This window comes from Ictalurus punctatus, chromosome 23 (assembly GCF_001660625.3).
Source record: "Ictalurus punctatus breed USDA103 chromosome 23, Coco_2.0, whole genome shotgun sequence".
Lineage (NCBI taxonomy): Eukaryota > Metazoa > Chordata > Actinopteri > Siluriformes > Ictaluridae > Ictalurus > Ictalurus punctatus.
The window spans coordinates 11,284,180-11,305,015 of record NC_030438.2 but is presented as its reverse complement, the minus strand read 5'-3'; the positions used below and the strand labels follow the sequence as shown (position 1 = coordinate 11,305,015).

At 39.0% G+C, this 20,836-nt stretch overlaps 1 protein-coding gene across 1 annotated transcript in view; it reads right to left on the bottom strand.

Annotated features, from left to right (window-relative positions):
- Positions 1 to 7,655, bottom strand: part of txndc5 (thioredoxin domain containing 5) — a 49,377-nt gene extending 41,722 nt beyond the window's left edge. Inside the window, exons 1-6 of the mRNA XM_017452841.3 lie at positions 7,377 to 7,655; positions 6,638 to 6,790; positions 2,987 to 3,092; positions 2,635 to 2,731; positions 1,394 to 1,509; positions 995 to 1,081 (exon numbers count right to left, since the gene is read on the bottom strand). Coding sequence (XP_017308330.1) covers positions 995 to 1,081; positions 1,394 to 1,509; positions 2,635 to 2,731; positions 2,987 to 3,092; positions 6,638 to 6,790; positions 7,377 to 7,543 — 726 coding nt within the window. The 5' untranslated portion in view covers positions 7,544 to 7,655. The remainder of the gene's footprint in view (positions 1 to 994; positions 1,082 to 1,393; positions 1,510 to 2,634; positions 2,732 to 2,986; positions 3,093 to 6,637; positions 6,791 to 7,376) is intronic.
- Between the last annotated feature and the right edge of the window lie 13,181 nt (positions 7,656 to 20,836).

Sequence of the window (20,836 nt, the reverse complement as noted above, 5' to 3'; positions counted from 1 at the left end):
GCTGGCCGCTGATTAGACCTACGGAGAGGACGTATGGGATCTTGTTTACACCAACATTCAAGGTGCAGCCCACCCCCCTCGGCTACTCTGACCACATATCTGTTATGCTAATCTGAGCATACAGACGACTTCTGAAACATGCCAAACTGGTTCTGAAACAGGTAAGAACCTGGTCTGAGGGAGCTATCTCAGCATTTCAGGACTGTTTTGAGCACACAGACTGGAATATGTTCAGACAGGATCCTACATACCACAACACCACAGACTTGGAGGAATACACAGCATCAGTTACTGGATACATCAACAAGTGCATAAATGATGTAACTTCCTTCAAGGCCATCACCACATGTGCAAAATAGAAACAGTGGATGACAGCAGAAGTGCGCTCACTATTGAAAACCTGTGTGCTTCAAGATGACCACCATCAGCCCTGTGCCAAAAAAACATCTGTGTCCAGCCTGAATGACTACAGGCCTGATGCACTCACACCCATCATGAAGTGCTTTGGAAAGGATGCCAGGTCACTTGTTTCAACCGTAAAAAAGGATCCGTAAAATAATAAAAAATTCTCAGCAACAAGAATATGCACACTCCAGCCCTCCACAGCGACATAAAACAGCAACCTGGCCCTGGGAGCAAAAAGTTTCAGACCACTGATATAGACAAACTCCAAGACAGCCACACATACTCTCTCTCTCTGCTTTAAGCATGTCCAGGCATGTCCAAGTATTTAAAACAGTGATTTTAAGAATATCTCACCATCACAAATGTCTCAAACAAACAAAAGTTTCTGTGTCATGATGGGAAAAAATGTAAATTAAGGAGAATAGTGTGCCCATGATTTAGAAGGAGTTTTTGCAGCAAAAGCACATTAATCTGCTGATTTTTATTTAGAAAGACCTACACATTAAAACTGACCTTCACAAATGACTGCTAAATCTTCCCGAGCATGAGAATATGTTGGTATTTATATTATTTATAGCGTAGTCCTTACCTTTTCTCCATCTGTAAAGAAGAGCAATGTAGGGTAGCCTCGCACCTGGTTCTCCGAACAGATCTCATAATGTTGAGTACAGTCTAACTGCAGCATGTAAACAATCAAACCAATTAAACATGAAACAGTACAAATAATATATTTTATGCAATTCTAGTCTAGTACTGCAATGGTAACTTTAGGCCAGAATCTTATTTTGCATCCATTTTTGTTTTTACATGGAATCTATGAAAATCAAACATTTTGAAACGTATGCACATGCAATAACATCTAAAATAGCCGTTATAACACACTGACACATAATGCCACCACTGATGCCATGAATGTACAATGTAATAAAGAATTTTCATTGACTCAGCAGAACAGACTCAACATTATCAACAGTGTTAATGGCTGTACCTTGCTAATCTTGACCAAGTCAGAGTGTTCGAAGCTGATAGCAAGCTGCTCCCATGTGGGAGCCATAGCTTTGCAATGACCACACCATGGTGCAAAGAACTTCACAAAGTGAGCACCTGCCAAAGGAAATGAAAAATCTGAAATTTGGCATTTTCTGTTACTGTTCTGTTGCTATCATGGAAATGTTTTTAGAACATTTAAATTGTAATTACAAAATATTTGAGAACAGTATTTTTTTTCTTTTTCAACCAAAAAATTGTGGCATTTTGACTATTATTGTTTCAAAGTTCTATATTAACTCGTCTTTTTATTTGTCTATCTTCATCTGTTCTTTCTTTCCATAATTTCTCACTCTCCATATTTCCTTCCATCAATCTACCTGTATCACTCTCACTACAGTTTTTCTACAAATAACACTCTTCCCATCTATCTACCTGTATCACTACCTCTCGTATATATTTCTATAAGAAATACTTTCTCACTTCATCTGTGTCTACCAGTAACTTACTCACTATCTACCTATTTCACTCTCTCTCGCTCTTTCTATCTCTCCATCTTCTGGAGAGAGAATTACACTTTCAACCACACTATCCCTCTAAGTGACACTCGATCCATCAATCACTCTCTGTAACACCTTTTCTTTCTTCCTCCTTACTTTGTCTGCATCTTCTCTTTCTTTTCCTTCCTGCTAGTAACACCATCTTCTCCATCCATCTACATGCATCACTCCATCTCTACATCCATTTTTCTACCAGTTATGCTCTCATTACTCTCTCCATCTCTCTTTCAATCAATAACACTGTCGACACTTAGTCACCACCCAGAACATCCCTGGAACCACCTAGCAATCACACAGAAGTATCCTAGCGACCAAGCAGAACACCCTAGCAACCACATAGAAATGTCTTCTTGAACAAGCAGAATGGTCTAGCAGCACCAAAACAACCAACCCAAACATCCTAGCAACTGCCTAGCAAGAACCTACCAACCAACCTACACACTAGCAACACCATAGCGTCAACCTGCACACCCAAGCAATCACCTAGTAACAGCTTAATGACCATCTATCTGTGTTGCTAGTTATGCTAACCACAGTGTGTACATAATAGAATAAGCTGTGTTTGCTAGTAAGCAATGAACTTTACCCAACAAGTTATATCTGATTTGGTTAATACATTATTAAACAGGGAATAAAGTATGGTATCCAAAAAAATAAATACTCCAATTTATTGCTTTGATACCTTTGGAGACATGTTCTTTGAAGTTGGAGGCAGTAAGCTCATACATGCCCTGCAGGGCCTCTGGCACTTTGGGAGCCTCAGGCTCACTCTGTGGCGCCTGGGAAATACAGAAAAAGCAAAGACATACCAATGCCGAATGACACATGATTTTACTTAAGCAGAATGTATCTTGTTATAACAAATTTCTAAAACTGAAAAAGTTACTGGCTACAGACCACTACCATTGTTCCTACTGCTTCAAAATGTTAAAAAAAAAAAAAAAAAAAAAAAAAAAAAAAAAAGTATGGAGACATGTCACCCAGTAAATAAATCAACCTGTTAAAAGCCAGGAGGTCAGAGAAGCCATTCTTACCACTGTCTCCTCCTGAAGAGTTTTCAGCATCCAGGTTTCTAAGGAATGCAGATCTCTTGGGCCCTGGTACTTCACTGCCTCCTGTTCAGGTTTAAACAGCTTCAAACTACACCCAACACACACACACACACACACACACACACACACACACTTATGGCACAACCATGCGAATCTGGATTATTTAACTCAACATGTAGAAACCTATTATCACAGTAGGACACACCCTCTAATTTCCTTAAAGCTTATTTACAGTCCTGCAACATAGAGAGGGGGTTTATTGGCAATTGCAGCTACCAAAGGGTCATAGACTTGCCCACACCTCCAAAATCCTAATACTGCACTGATAGAATCAGGAAGAAAAAAAGAAAGAAATTGGATTTGTGGATCAGGTGCGCTTCAGCAGGGATCACACTAGGGCTGCAATTAATGATTATTTTGATAATCAATTAATCTGTTGATAATTTCTTCGATTAATTGATTAGTTGGATTAAAAGGGCAATTTTTATTTTCTGCATTAAAAAAATAAATAAATAAATCTGCCCAATGTTGAAGGTTATGAAAAAGGTATTAAAATGTATCTATGTGGGCTATGCTATAGATTGTGCAAAGTATTATTATATATTTTGAAAACAAAACATACACATGATTGTCCACAAGCTTTAAAACAGAAGTTAAATCACTATATTAAAATGCTAAAAAAAGAAAAACAAAATCACAAACTAAGTGTTAACTGGTAAGAGGTTGAAGGTTCTGCAGTAACATACATTCACTCATTTGAACACTGAAATAAGTTACTTTATTCTGTAAATGTGTGACACTTCTTACATTTATATACAATTACATGTTATAACCCCATTACAGTAACTGCTCTCATAAAAAAACAATTACTTTAAAAATAGAGCCTGAAACAACATATTATATTTGATCAAAATTAATATTTTAGTCAGAGTTATTGCACTTCCTTTCTATTGTGCGCTGCCTCGACAAGCCACGTTAATACACTTACGAGTTTGTTTGAAGTGCTTAATATCAAACATTCAAGTTTTGGACAACCTGGATCGCGCACTTTTCCTGCAGCATTTCACTCTGTGACCTCCGCTGTTTTTCAGATGCGTTTTATTCACAGAAGTGTGTTTTTCCAGCATTGTGAAGTGTCGTCACTAAACGGGGTTAACAACAGTGACGTCACAGACCCAACTAATCCATAATGAAATTCGTTGTTGATTATTTTAATTATCGATTATTTGTTGCAGCCCTAGATCTCACAAGATGAAAGAGAGTAGTTTGCTCACCACTACATCCACAAAACAACTGAAGTTGTGTTTGTGCACGCACATGCACAAAGCCTTCCAGTAATATTGGCACCCTTGTGAAATATGAGCAAAGAAGGCTGTGGAAATTTGTCTATTGTTTAACCTCTTGTTAAAAAAAAAAAAAAAAATCACAAAAAATACTCTGCTCTGATGATATCAAACAATTGCAAACATATGTTTATCCAAATAAAATAAAAAAATCATTGTTAAATGTGTGCCACAATTATTGACACTCCAATGAATTCATGAGAAAAGTATATTTGAAGTTTATTCCCACTGAAAAAAAAATAACACACACATATACATATTTATATATACATATTTATATATACACATATTTATATACACATATATATATATATATATATATACATATACACACATTATATATATATATATATATATATATATATATATATATATATATATATATATATATATATATATAAAAATACACACACCTGGGTGACTAGGAACAGGAAATTGTTCAACCATGACTTATAAATATGAGGTAACCAGTGTTTCCCACAGGTTGAGAATTTACTTGTGGTGGTGGTTGGTGCAGTTGGTAGTCTTTTAGAGCAACATATGCTTCCAGCCAAATTCCATCCCATCTTTACTTCTGAGAGACTCTGCCTCTCTAAGGTACTCGTTTTATACCCAATCATGTTACTGACCTGTTGCCAATTAACCCAATTTGATGCAAAATGTTCCTCCAGCTCTTTCTTTTTAGTAATCCTTATTTTTCCATCCTTTTGCTGAACCCCTCCCACTCCCCATCCCAACTTTCATGAGATGTGTTACAGCAATCAAATTCAAAATTACCTTTTCTTTTTTTAAATGGTAAATTTGCTCAGTTTAAACATTTGATATGTTCTATTGTGAATAACATGGGTTTATGAGATTTGCAAATCATTGCATTCTGTTTTTATTTGCATTTCAGACAGCATCCCAACTATTTTGGAATTGCGGTTGTAAAATATATTTTCCATTTTCAAGATCTATTAAGAACAAAACACAGACTGATTTTGATGAACATATCAAAATAAATAACTATTTACATTATGGAATACATTTTCAAATGCACCTATTTGCACAGTTGGCATTGCGTGCTAGAGGAACATAGTAGGGGTATGCTTCAGGGGCAGGTCCATTTATAGAGATTCTGAAGCATGCAGCCAGGTGTTCGGGCATAAACTGATTACATTACTTGCCCACTGTCATTTTGCTTATTTTTAAAAATAGAAATAAAACCAATTTAGTTCATTTTCACGCATCAGCGCCCATGTTTATCAAATAAAAAACCTAATTGAAAATACTAAGCACGTTATCACTACTTAGTTGGACGATGGATGCAGCAATTATAAACAAAGTGTCTGCTCCATGACTGTTTGCAGCAGCAGTGACAGCAGAGTTTAGCAACCAGACTGATCAGAGTTGTTCAACCCTGCCATGAGTACAAAGACATTACTAGGACGAAGAGAGGACTACTCTCTTCGCTTGATAATGTTAAAAGTAAAGTCAGGCTTGTTGTCGGCTTCCCAACTCATTTTTAAAAAGATGAGAGCGCGAGCTGGCAGCATGGAGTGAGAGAGAGAGCAGCCGTGGTCGAGCAAGCTAGATAGCAAATGAAGAGAGCAAGCTGTGGTTGCGAGAAAGCCAGTGAATCAGAAAAATAAAACGTTATTTTCTGACTGCTAACCCTGCGGGAAGGTGACGCAATGCCCGATTTGGTGTGAATATGGCCCACAGCTCCGCTGGTTTGTGTTCATTATGTACTGACGCCCACACACACTATGCATCTTGATTGAAAATAAAACTTGGAATTCTGATTTTATCTACCTGCGTGGGTCACCAAGTAGTGCCTATGTATGGGAAATTCATTACATAATAACAATAATAATAATAATATCATCAATCAATAATAATAATAATAATAATAATAATTATTATTATTGCACTGTACCACGTCTTGTTCCACTCTGCTGATCATACCTACTTTGCTGCATCTTGTGTCACCACCACACTGTCACTTTTACACTTACTCAGAGTACTGGCGTTTATATTTACTTAATTTTTTATACTTGTATATTGTATTACTTTTACTGATTTTTTTTAAAAAAATTATTCATTTAGATTTTTTTTAAAAAGTTGCTCACTCTACTCTTTGCTGCTGCTGTAATGTGTGATTGTCTGTAATGTGCAAGTGTGTAATATTTGATTTCCCCTATGTGATTAATTCACTAGCTATCTATCCATCTATGTATCTATCTACCTGCTTTAATGTTTTAGTCATACACAATGAAGATATCAACAGTAGAAAACTTGTACTGCTTACGTGGGATATCCCCGAATCCCATGGTTGCTGGAGCAAAACTTTGTGTCCTGTGTGCAGTCTACTTTAACCACATAAACAGGGGGAGTTTCCATGCTGTTGTATTTATCTGCCAGCTCATTCCAGGTCCCCTGAAGCCTCTGACAATGACCACACCTGTGTAGGACAAAGTACAGGTTGTATCTCTCCTGGCACAATGGAATGTTGTAAATGACCACTAAATGGCACCAACTGTTATAAGTTTTTGAAAGCATAGTTCATGCAATAATATGGATTTAACGAGGAACTGGTTTACAGTGAATAACCAAAGTAAGTAAATGATGTAAGATATTGATCCTGAAATGAAGAGGACTCTCGCCACGTAGGCTGAAGGAGCGTCTCGTGCTGAACTGACTGAATCAAATACCACCCTAGCTTTTAGCAGCGTTCTTACGTTCACACTTCCATCTAAATTGGGGTGGGGCTACAGATTCTTCCAAACTAATGTTTTAATTAATGTTTTTTAACAATTGTAAAAGTACACAATTGATAGCTAGCAAACTTTTTTCGCTCCACCTAAAAAGGCGTAGCCAATGAAGCTGCGATAAATGCGGGACATGTATACGAATTATACAAGTACGTGAACATTAGACAGCTAGGTGAGCTACAATGGATTAGATTAAATTAACAAATCACTGCAAACTCGAAACCATCTACAATTCTAAATATATTAGCTAGCTAGCAAAGTTAAAGAGAACTTTACCAAGGTGCGAAGAACATCACGAAGTGTGGAGCAGTCGAAATAGCGTTGTTGAACATCTCCACTGTGTAAGTGTGTTTGATATGCTCATCCTGGTCTGTCTCATTATCGCACAATATTACAGTAAAAAGAAATGCACTACAAAGGACACTTATTAAAACGCGGTGCATTTTCAGTGCTGATGTGGCCCAGATAAACACTAAGCGAAGTACAGCTGCACAGTGAATGAAACGGGACTGCGCTGCTTGCACGTTCTGAAAGGCCCAAACAACAGATTACACTGTAGCAGATTCGCAACTCAGCGCTTGCCTACTTAATTCGTTTAGTACCACACGTACGGAAGTACGACGGCGTTTTAATTCCACGTAAAAATAAATAAATAAATCAATTAATTAAGATTACGAGAATAAAGTCGCAGCACTATGAGATTAAAGACGTAATATGTTTTGATTAAAGTCAAAATTACACCGCGGTAAAGTTAGTTTTATATTGGACATTCGCAGATTCGAGATTCGCTATGTCTCAATAAATAAACACACAAAGAAGGACAAAATGTGTACTAAAAATATATTCAGTTGCACTTTGTTTTCTGTCCACTCCAGACCAAGAAAATGCACACTGTCATTTTTGTGTGTTTATTTCCTGAGAAATAGAAGAGCGAATTTGTGCACCGAATGTCCCATCCAACTTCACCGCGGTGGTCCACCGTTAAACTAATCCAAGTTCACTGGCGCAGACCTGCTTGTACACTACATCGCTTCAAACATATTAATGTCAAAATTATGACTTTATTCTCAAAATATAACTTCATCTTCGTAATTTTAATCTTTTTACATGGCATTAAAACGTCGTCGTACGGAAGTCCTAAGCGGCCATGCATTATGATTTATTTTTTTCTGTTGTTTTCTCGTGATCTAGACATAACAAAAAGTTGTTTTCTCATAACGTACTTTTATCCCGAGAAAATCTCATGCTTTGTGAATGGGACTGGTGTTACATGCACATTGTCATAAATGTGATAATTGCCCGATGTAGAGATTAACTTTATCTCCGCATTAAGAGAGAAGGGTATCCCCTTCTCAAGTGTCAGACACCTAAATAGAAGTCGTCAATTCTGCAGGGATTATGTATTTTTGTAGGCCATCCCAGAGGTTAGCATCTTCTTAGTTGGTGTTTTACGGCATTTGGCCGCCATAATATTGCATTGCTGCCACCTGCTGTCTCACTGTAATGTACTATTTCTTTATTAAAACCGTCCTTCCAGTCCCGTCCTCCTTAGGAAATTAGGGACTTTAAGCAACAGCTGCGAATGGAATGGCTGCGGCGACCAGAAGTAAGCTGTTACACCGCCGTAGCCGAGAACGTAAAAATCAGTAAGCAACCGTAAACAAGACGGGGCAACGCGGCATTCAGTCATTTACTGAAATACAAAAAAAAGTTATTTAAAAAAGCAAGAGAAGGATTGCTTTTGGCATTAAATAATAATCTATTATCAGAAGAAGGGTTTTTACTAGAGATGCACCGATACTAAATTTCTCAGCCGATACTGATAACCGATTATTTAGAGTGATATCAGCCGATACTGATACCAATAGTTATGCCTAGAGATGCACCGATATATCGACCAATAATCGGTATCAGCCGATAAAGGCAAATTTTCATGCTATAGGCCATTGGCCGACCGTTTAAAAATATCGATGATTCAATTCAATTTTATTTGTATAGCGCTTTTTACAACAGACATTGTCTCAAAGCAGCTTTACAGAAATATATAAACACGGTATACAGATATTAAAAGTGTGAATTTATCCCAATTGAGCAAGCCGGTGGCAAGGAAAAACTCCCTAAGATGTTAAGAGAAAGAAACCTTGAGAGGAACCAGACTCAGACGGGAACCCATCTTCATCTGGGTAACAACAGTTAGTGTGAAAAAGTTAATTATGGTTTTATATGAAGTCTGTTTGGCATTAGAAGCAGCTGTAGTCCCAGCAATCTGGAATTGGAGCAGATGAGAGCTCCATCCAGAGGTAGGGCATCCGAAAAGGATCAGGCAGGTCCGGAGAGCAGAAAGGATCAGGATCTCTAGTATCTCCATAAAATCGTGTGTGGCTCGACATAAGGAGAGAGGGAGAGAAAAGATTATTAGGACTGTGCTTAGCGAAACAGAAAGTGTAGTCATGGTAAGCTTGAGTAAACAAATACGCTTTAAGCCTAGACTTAATCACTGAGACTGAGACTGTGTCTGACTCCTGAACACTAATTGGAAGACTGTTCCATAACTGTGGGGCTCTATAAGAGAAAGCTCTTCCCCCTGCTGTAGCCTTCGCTATTCGAGGTACCGTCAAATAGCCTGCATCTTTTGATCTAAGTAGGCGTGGCGGATCATAGAAAACCAAAAGGTCGCTTGGTGGTGTGAGACCATTTAGTGCTTTATAGGTTAATAATATTTAATAATTAACAATAATAATTAATAAGTAAATAATAAATAATTATAAATAAACAATTAATAAATAATAATTAATAAAATACTACAATAGTAGTATTTTATAATCAATTCGAGATTTCACTGGGAGCCAATGCAGTGTGGATAAGATGTGGTCTTATCTTCTGGTTCTAGTTAGGACTCTAGAAGCTGCATTCTGGACTAACTGGAGTTTGTTTATGCACGTACTGGAACATCCAGACAGTAAGGCATTACAGTAATCTAGTCTAGAAGTGACGAAAGCATGAACTAATATTTCTGCATCATGTAGTGACAATATACTTCTTATCTTAGAAATATTTCTGAGATGAAAGAAGGCTATCCTAGTAATATTATCTACATGAGCATCAAATGATAGACTGGAGTCAATAATTACTCCAAGGTCTTTTACTGCTGTACATGATGAAACAGAAAGTCCATCCAGAGTTACTATGAGATCAGAAAGCTTACATCTAGCTACACGTGATCCTAGTGCAAGTACTTCTGTCTTATCAGACTTAAGTAAAAGGAAGTTAGTTAGCATCCAACATCTAATATCCTTTACACATTCCTCAACTTTATTAAGCTGCTGTCTGTCCTCTGGCTTCGCTGAAACATACAACTGTGTATCATCAGCATAACAGTGGAAGCTAATTCCATGTTTATGAATAATTTGACCTAGAGGTAGCATATATAAAGTAAAAAGCAATGGGCCTAAAGCAGAACCTTGTGGAACATCAAAATTAACCTCGGTATGCGTTGAGAAGTCTCCTTTTACATCTACAAACTGATATCGATCAGTCAAATAAGACCTGAGCCAAGAGAGGACTGTTCCCTTAATGCCAACAACATTTTCTAATCTCTGAAGAAGAATAGTATGATCTATAGTATCAAAAGCTGCACTAAGGTCAAGTAACACAAGCAGCGAGACCCAACCCTGATCAGAGGCCAGTAGTAGGCCATTTACTACTTTAACTAAAGCTGTCTCTGTGCTATGATGAGGTCTAAATCCTGACCGATACATTTCATGAATGTTATTCCTATGTAAGTATGACCATAACTGCTGTGCTACAACCTTTTCTGAGATCTTGGAGATGAAGGGGAGATTTGATATAGGTCTATAGCTGGACAGTTGAGAGGGGTCAGGTTTTTTTAAGCAGGGCTTTAATAACTTCTAATTTAAATGATTTAGGTACATAGCCAGGGCTAAGGGAAGAATTGATTATATTTAAAAGCAGTTCAATTACTCCAGGACAAATCTGTTTAAAGAAACATATAGGTACAGGATCTAGTATGCAAGTTGATGAATTCGCTGAAGAGATTAATGTAGCTAGTTCGGTCTCTCTAAGGGGAGTAAACATTCTAAACATTGATCAGATATTGCTATATTATCATCTACAGGGTTAGTTATAATACTGTCTGGTTTTAATTTAATAGCCTGAATTTCACATCTAATATTTTCAATCTTACCATTGAAAAATTTCATGAAATCTTCGCTGCTATGTAGTGATTGAGTGCTTCTGTCTGTAGTGGTTTTATTCCTAGTTAATTTTGCTACTGTGATAAAAAGAAATCTCGAATTGTTTTTGTTATCTCCTATTAAGGTGGAGAGATAGACTTTTCTAGCATCGCTAAGAGATTTTCTATAGTTCAGTAGCCTCTCCTTCCATGCTGTTTGAAATATTACCAATTTCGTTTGACGCCATTTACGTTCTAATTGTCGAGTGGCCTGTTTTAAGGTACGCGTTTTATCGTTAAACCAGGGTGCTAGCTTTTTCTCTCTAATTAATTTTCTTTTGAGTGAAGCCTATCTATCTAGTGTGTAGCGGAGTGTTGACGGTAAGCATTCAGTCGCCTGATCGAGTTCTATGGGATCAGAAGGTGATCCAAATCTAATTGATGTCTCTGGGAGGTTGTTTATGAAGCTCGGTGCAGTAGTTGATGTGAAAGTACGTTTTACGCAGTAGTGAGGCGAGGTGGAAATATTATGATCAATACGTATTATGAACGAGATAAGATAATGGTCTGAGACAACTTCAGACTGCGGAAAAATTACAATATTTTCTATAATTAATCTGTATGTTTGTATGAGGTCAGGAGTGTGACCACCATTATGAGTAGGCCCGATTATGTTCTGATTAATCCCTACTGAATCTAAGATGGACACAACGGCTGTTCTCAGAAGGTCTTCCGGGTTATCAAAATGAATATTAAAATCACAGACGATTAATGCTTTATCTACAGAAACAACCAGGTTTGAGATAAAGTCTGCAAATTCACTAAGAAATTCAGTATATGCCCCTGGGGGTCTGTAAATAATAATTAGAGGAATTGACTTATTTTTTGTGGCTACATAAATTATACTGGTATTAGGAATTTCAAAAGAATTAAATTTATGACTAGGTTTTTGTGTGACGCCTGGATTTTGAGTATGGATGAGACCAACACCTCCTCTACCAGTTGAACGAGGCTGATGTACATAACTGTATCCAGGAGGACTGGCTTCATTTAATGCTATGTACTCGTTTGGTTTAATCCAAGATTCCGTTAAACACATTAAATTACACTCCTGATCAGTAATGATTTCGTTAACAATAAGAGCCTTAGACACAAGAGATCTACTGTCTAATAGTCCTAGCTTCAGATTAAAGGTGCTGGATGTGCATTCAGTATGATCTAATTTTATGTTAATTAGGTTACTAAAACAAACTTTCCGAAATTTTATGTGTATTTGTATAGCTCGGGGAACAGACACAGTCTCTATAGTATATACTACAAGTGTTGAACTATTAATTGAACATTGCTTATGATGAACGTTGTTATTGTAGGAAGATGTACTTACGGTAGGCAGTCACTTGGTGTGTAGTGCCTTGGAGATGTTGTCTGACAGCAGTTCCGCTCCGAGGCTGCAGGGGTGCAGGCCATCAGGACGAAACAACCTAGGACGCTCCCAGAACAGATTCCAGTTATTAACAAACAGCAGATTCTGTTCATTACACCAAGAAACTAATCAGTCATTCAAAGCAAGAAGTCTACTGAACTTTTCAGCTCCACGTCTGTATGTGGGAAGAGGTCCAGAGACGATGATCTTCGTGGTGGGTGATCTGCCTCGTACCGTCTTGATCAGGCTGGCGATGTCCCTCTTCAGAACCTCCGTCTGCCGCAGCCTGATGTCGTTTGCCCTCGCGTGTAGCACAATCACATCAAGGACCGCTTGTCCTTCTTTAGGATCCCCGGTACCTGCGCAGCGACATCAACGACATGAGCACCAGAAAAAAAATGTGTGTGCACCTTACCGTTAGTTGAAGCGATGCTCACGTTTCGCACAATAGAGTCCCCGATGATCACAGCGTTTGGTCTGGTCTGACGGAGAGGGGCAAAGCGGTTCCTGGTTGGGATCTCAACACTGGAGGTGGAGAGGTCCTCGCCTGGGGTATGGCTCTCGCCTTTCGCTGCTGGTGCACCCAAGGTCCGTGGTGAGTCAGCGCCGGCGTGACAGAGACCTCGACTGGAAAAGTCTTGGGTGCACGGTCCCTGCATGGAGAAACACACGTCGTAGAGGGGCTGGGAGTGGTAATACCACGCTGTGTGCTTACCTTGGATGTGTAGGCAGAAGCGCGGTCCTTTGCTCCAGCAGCTGGGCCTGCTTGTCGAGTAGGTCGCGGATCTGTTTCTCCACATCCTCCAGTTCCAGCAGCACCATGTGCAGCTCGAGCGAGTCCTCATCTGCACTCAGAAGCGGAGAAACAACTGACATATTTGCTTTAAAAAAGAGCGGTAAATTAGTTAAATGTGAAATATAAACAAGGCTAGCGGTAAGGTGATGCTAGCGGGCTACAAGCTAGTCACAGATGTTTGTAAAAACCAATAAAACTGAGCGACAGTGCAACGTTATGATTGTTTTATCTAAAGTAGTATCAGCGATATTTGTAAACATTGTAAAGGTAAAAAATAAATAAATAACGTAAGGTAAAAAAGTATCATTTTAAAGTGTAGAGATTAGAGGAAAATAGCGTCAGCTCGAGGGACACTGTTTCCTATCAGCTTCAGTACCCTCAATCAGATGATCAGGGCTGATTATATTCTGTCAATCAAAAGAGGGCGGCAAAACACATGGATTTCGTGCTGTGTGTAAAGATGATGTCTCTTGTGTGGAATGAGGATAAAACTACAGTTTGTAAGCTTTGTAAGCTCTGCACTGCTAAAATTTTACCCCAGAAGTGAGCAGCAGTGAAGTGGAAGTTTCGGCATCGAGCTGCTCGCACTGAATTAAAGGGCCAGTACAACGTTGAAAGATTTAAATGAAGATAAGTTGACAAAAATATATATTAAGGTATATATTCACAGAAAAATATATTTGTAGAGTAGTATGTTTCATATCCAGTTAATGTTAATGAGTTAATATCATCAAAAAAAGTTTATATTATATATTACCAATTTGATGTTCAATGATGAAGTAGAAATGCTTTTGTTTGTGGTGAGTGAATGTGAGCCTAACAGGAGGTTTGTTAGATTTCAGTCAGTTAATTCTGTTAATACGAATTAATAACATTCAATAAGTTAAGAAATCTTAATTTAATCTTCAAAATTTTGTTTTTGTTTACTGTGAAACAACTTGTTGAAATGGAGAGAATAACGTTTTTATTTGCATTTCCTTCAGAATTTTGGAATTAATTATGATTAATTTAAAAGAAGGCATAAAAGGCAAAACTATCAGTAACGGTTATCGGTATCGGCCGATATCACTCTGAATAATAGGTTATCGGTATCAGCTGAGAAATTTAGTATTGGTGCATCTCTTCTAAAAACCTATATTTACCGTATAAGCAATACTTGCCTTTTAATCTTGATTACATGGAGGAAAATGAATGCCTAAATTAATTTTGTGTCAGAAAATGTGACCTACCAATTCTGGCAGATGTTCTTGGGATTCCCAACAAAATTGTTTGTAATCAGACAAGTGTTGTGGGAGGAGTTGAGGCACTGTGTATGCTCCTCAATAGGCTGGCATACCCTTGCCGGTACAGTGTGATATAGTCCCAGTCCTGTGCATGGCCACAAACTATATATATATATATATATATATATATATATATATATATATATATATATATATATATATATATATATATATATTCTGCACATCATTAGAGAATAACTCAGTGGAATGACAACATACTGAACCTTGCAGCTTTGAGAACATATGCTGACTGCATCCACCAAATGTGAGCCCCTCTTGATAATTGCTTTGGATTCATAGATAACACTGTATGACCCATTGCCAGACCAGGTGTAACACAGAGGATCCTATATAATGGTCACAAATGCATTCACAGTCAAAAATACCAGGCAGTAGCCATTCCTAATGGTTTGAATGCCCATCTGTATGGCCCTCTAGGTAAGTCTGAATAATTTACCATCTTTGGAAACATTGTCATTATCTTTAAAATTGATTTAAAATAAATAAATAAATATCTTAACAGAAGGAAAGAAGCATGACCCTGGAATGCTGGTAGAATATGGTATGTTGTCATTGCTGCAACATCATGCCGTGTCTGTAGATGGTCATCCAGTGTATGTGTAGGGATACCCAGCATACCCACTGCGTGTACATCTGCAAGCCCCATTTCGATATGTTCACCTCACCCCTCAAATGATGGAAGTCAGCAAGAGAATGAGTGAAGCCAGGGTGTCTGTGGAGTGGTTGTTTGGGGACATAGCAAACTGCTCCAAGTTCATGGACTTAAAAAAGAATTTAAAAATTAGTTTGAGTAGTGTTGAAAAACTGTATGTTGTATCTGCTTTGTTAAGAAATGCATTTACTTGTCTGTACGGTAATCAGACATCACAGTTGTTTTTTTTTTTAACTTTGATCCTCCACACATACATGACTATTTTTTTATGAGGTAACACACATACACACATGTATGTGTGTATAAATAAATAAATAAATAAATAAATAAATAAATATAACATAGTATACAAACACAATATCAACAGAATTGTATTTAAAAGAATAAGACATTTTATCTAACTATATATATATATATATATATATATATATATATATATATATATATATATATATATATATATATAAAATATACAGTGAGGGAAAGAAGTATTTGATCCCCTGCTGATTTTGTACGTTTGCCCACTGACAAAGAAATTATCAGTCTATAATTTTAATGGTAGGTTTATATGAACAGTGAGAAACAAAATAACAATAAGAAAATCCAGAAAAACGCATGTCAAAAATGTTAAAAATTGATTTGCATTTTAATGAGGGAAATAAGTATTTGACCCCCTCTCAATCAGAAAGATTTCTGGCTCCCAGGTGTCTTTTATACAGGTAACAAGCTGAGATTAGGAACACACTCTTAAAGGGAGTGCTCCTAATCTCAGCTTGTTACCTGTATAAAAGACACCTGTCCACAGAAGCAATCAATCAATCAGATTCCAAACTCTCCACCATGGCCAAGACCAAATAGCTCTCCAAGGATGTCAGGGACAAGATTGTAGACCTACACAAGTCTGGAATGGGCTACAGGATCATTTCCAAGCAGCTTGGTGAGAAGGTGACTACAGTTGGTGCGATTATTTTCAAATGGAAGAAACACAAAAGAACTGTCAATCTCCCTCGGCCTGGGGCTCCATGCAAGATCTCACCTCGTGGAGTTGCAATGATCATGAGAACAGTGAGGAATCAGCCCAGAACTACACGGGAGGATCTTGTCAATGATCTCAAGGAAGCTGGGACCATAGTCACCAAGAAAACAATTGGTAACACACTACGCCGTGAAGGACTGAAATCCTGCAGCACCCGCAAGGTCCCCCTGCTCAAGAAAGCACATATACATGCCTGTCTGAAGTTTGCCAATGAACATCTGAATGATTCAGAGGACAACTGGGTGAAAGTGTTGTGCTCATATGAGACCAAAATGGAGCTCTTTGGCATCAACTCAACTCGCCGTGTTTGTTATTGTTTTGATCTCGTTCTCGCCCTCATGCTTGATTCTGGTCTCGCCTCGTTTATGCCTGTTTGCCAATCACCTGACCCATTGCCTGTTTTTTGACCTACGCTATTGTGTGATGATTTGGATTTGTCTGCCTGCCTCTCTTTAAATAAAGGCTCTTATCTGCACTTGCATCCATCCTAACGTCCATTATGTTTATTACGTGACAGAATACTTTGCCTACAACATAGAAACAGCAGGAGAGCATCACGCTGGTATCTCTATACCGGCCTTTGATTCTGTGCGTTTTCCCCAGTGGTTCCACCTGGCAGTGCCAGCTGCCTTTGATGGCTTTGAGGTACATTCTGAAGGTTTTATACTCCAATGCCAGTTTTATTTCATAAGCGTGGAAGACCCCAAGCCCAGAGAGGAGCAGTGGCTGGGATTCATGCTGTCTCGACTCACTGCACCCAGAGAGCAGTTGGGCCGAGTTCCTGATTACTAGGGGGGGCCAGTGAGCTTAGCCAAGTAAACCAGTTGGTTAAACTTTTAGTTCAGGTGATCAGATGTCCAGGGCACAAACTTGACCTTGAAAAAATTTTAGGAAGGCCCAGTCTAACGGATGAACCCTCTCAGACTTTCACCTCCTTTTTACGAGAGGAAGTTGGCCGACAGGAGGGTATCTACAGCTCAGCTTCAGGCCCCGGTCGACAGGGCAGTGGTGGGGGTGACACAGACCTGCAAGACCCAGGGCTGCTGTAAAGAATCCCAGCTACAATGTCCCACATGCAGGAAACTTGGAATCCATGAATCATATTTCTGCTCTCAAGGATGCTTCAAGAGCAGCTAGCATTCTCACAAATGGCTCCACAAGAGAGCACCTGCAGAGCTCCAGCTGGAGTACCACATGGCGACCTCCTCTCCAGAGCCCCAGCACGAGACCCATGAGGATGTCTCATCTCCAGAGCTCGAACCTGAGACCCATGAGGTGGTCTCACCTGTCCCGCTCCAGCCGGAGGTCAACGTGGCGACCTCTGCTCCCGAGCTACGGCCTGAGATCCACAAACTGGTTTCCACTGCAAAGCCGCAGTCGGAGGTCAACATGGCAACCTCATCTCCAGGGCTCGAACATGAGACCGCCTCATGGATCTCACCTGCCGAGTTCCAGACGGAGGTCAACGTAGCGACCTCGGTTCCCAAGCTCCAGCTCGAGACCTACGAGGTGGTCTCACCTGCCGAGCTCCAGACAGAGGTCAACATAGCGACCTCGGTTCCCGAGCTCCAGCTCGAGACCTACGAGGTGGTCTCACCTGCCGAGCTCCAGCTGGAGATCAACGTGGTGACCTCATCCCCAGAGCTCCAGCATGAGACCTACGAGGTTGTCTCATCTTCAGAGCTCCAGCATACAGTCATGTTCCTGCTAGAGGTCAACGAGGTGACCAAGTCATGTTCATGTCCGAGATCAAAGAGACGACCTCTCAAGCCAAGTCGAAGAGGCGACCTCTCAAGCCAAGTTACTGTCTGAGGTCGAAGATGGCGACCTTTCAAGCCAAGTTCCTGTTCGATGTCAAAGAGGCAGCCTCTCATGCCAAGTTCCAGTGTGAGATCGACGATGTGACCTTCCACGGCAAGTTCCAGTGTGAGATCGACGATGTGACCTTCCACGCCAAGTTCCAGTGTGAGATCGACGATGTGACCTTCCACGCCAAGTTCCAGTGTGAGATCGACGATGTGACCTTCCACGCCAAGTTCCAGTGTGAGATCGACGATGTGACCTTTCAGGCCTAGTTCCAGTCTGAAACCAACGTCATGACCAACGAGGTTCTGCTCACACCTGAAAGCAACGCCACGCCCTACCAAGTTATACTCACGCCAGAGTCTGCTGACACGGACAACCAAGTTATGATCACGCCCAAGTCTGCTGACACGGACAACACGGAGTTCTGCCATATCACAGCAAACCAGTGTCTACAATTCGCATACTGCACAATTGGACTGCAATTCCCAGAACACACTCTGACACACACACACACAGAACACTGATTCTTCAACTCTTGCCTTTCTTGTATACATTTCTTACATGATATAAAGATGTGCTTAATTGTTTCTTCCTCCTGACATTCATCACTTAGTCCTATTGGGTGTTTTCCTATAACATGTAGAATTTTGTTTAACTTGCAATGTCCAATCCTCAGTCTACGTATTATGACTTGTTCCTTCCATTTATTTCCCTTCTTACTTTCAACACCTATTATATTTTGTATCATGTACAGATGTCTCCCTTTGATTTCATTATTCCACTGCTGCTGCCATTTTTCCATTATCTTCTTCCACACTAGACTTTTCCCTTCTGCTTTTGATAATTTAATTTTGACCTCAACATGGTCTTTTTTGTTGTTGCTTCTTTTGCCAGTCTATCTACTTTCTTGTTTCCCTGGATGCCCACATTTGCTGTTACCCACATAAATGTGATAAGAAGCTAGCTTCACTCTAGTTCACTCGATAAAAAGACAAAAGGATTTTTCCACTGGCTTTTGGATTATTGCAAAAAATTTGCTCTGTGACCAACAAAAGTTTATGATTCTTACATGTTTTGCTCATCAAGATAATCTTCACAAATGAACATAACTTTTATGAATTTTGAAGCCTACTGATAGATCTACAAGTTTGAAAGCTTGAGTTGGAATAGTTTGCAAGAACGTGAGTATAAACACAACGAGGCTGTAGTAGATGAATTTTCCTGTTGTAATGACGTCTATTGTCCCATTTAGCCACTTGATAGCAACCGTCTTTTTCAAGACATTAAAAGCTTAACAAAATCAAAAAAACAAACAAAAAAAAAACCCCATTCAAAAACCCCATTCACTTGACGATGATGATGGATGTCGAGTACAAGAAAAATTAAGTTGAGTTCACAAGAACATAACTTTTGTTATGTCGAGATCACGAGAAAACAAGAAAAAAAATTTATAATTCATGGCTGCTTAGGTCTTCCGTACACACGAGCGTATTAGACACGCATTATTGTACAGCCCGAGAAGCTTGCAAAGCATTGCCAGTTCAGTGAATTTACTACTTTTCAAATGACAAAACGATTTTCATATGCACCAGATTAATTATATCAAAGCATGCCAAAAAAGTAAGCTGTTTTTTTTTAAATACAAAAAGTAAGTGCATATTCTATCATTTATATGAGCTGTGGGGAAAATAAAAAATGTAGCACATTAAAGAGCAGTTACACCGCAAAGCATTTTTTTAAAAACTTGAATGAATCGAGAGTCATTCACAAATCTGAGTTCCCCCTGAGGTTAGTAAGTGACGTCAAATGTAGCTGCAGTGATAAGTTTACTGTGAACACTCTCCCTTTTCTTTGAACACCCCCCTCTTTGGTTCCTGGTTTCTGTGTTGACACCTTTTCTTTTTGTTTCTCCATTGACCCAGGTGTGGATGGATAAAACCCCTCACCATTCCTGCATTAATTGTCCCCTCACCATTTGTGCATTTACATACCTTCCTGTTTCATGCAAATATGCCCTTCCTACCAAGCCAAACAATGGTGTCTATTATAATTTACTTATGCTCTCAAATATATGCTTTTAAAAAATTATTTTATTATTATTTTTAGAAATTTTCTAAACGTGACGCCACAATCTGATGAATGCGGCTTACGACATGCACTTGGCATGCAACATGCAATCTGATGCATGCACATAGCTGACAACATGAGCAGCAGATGGATGAGAGCAGCTGTGGAGTCTTACTTTTAAAAGTAGGGAAACAAGGTATTTATCTTCAGTGAAGATTTTGTTTACATTATGTACAATAATGTTCATAACTTGATTTGTTAGTTTGCAGAGGATTATCTAACCACAGGGTGAGCTCTCAATGTCCAGACAGATACAAAATCTGTGGAAATGGGCAGATATCATATAGTGTGCACATTAATTGAACATGGCGGTAAGTTTATTTATTTGCAATCAAATTCACTTTCGCCTTTTAAAGTCATAGCTGGAGACTGGTATGATGGTCTGTTGAGGTCCTTTTGG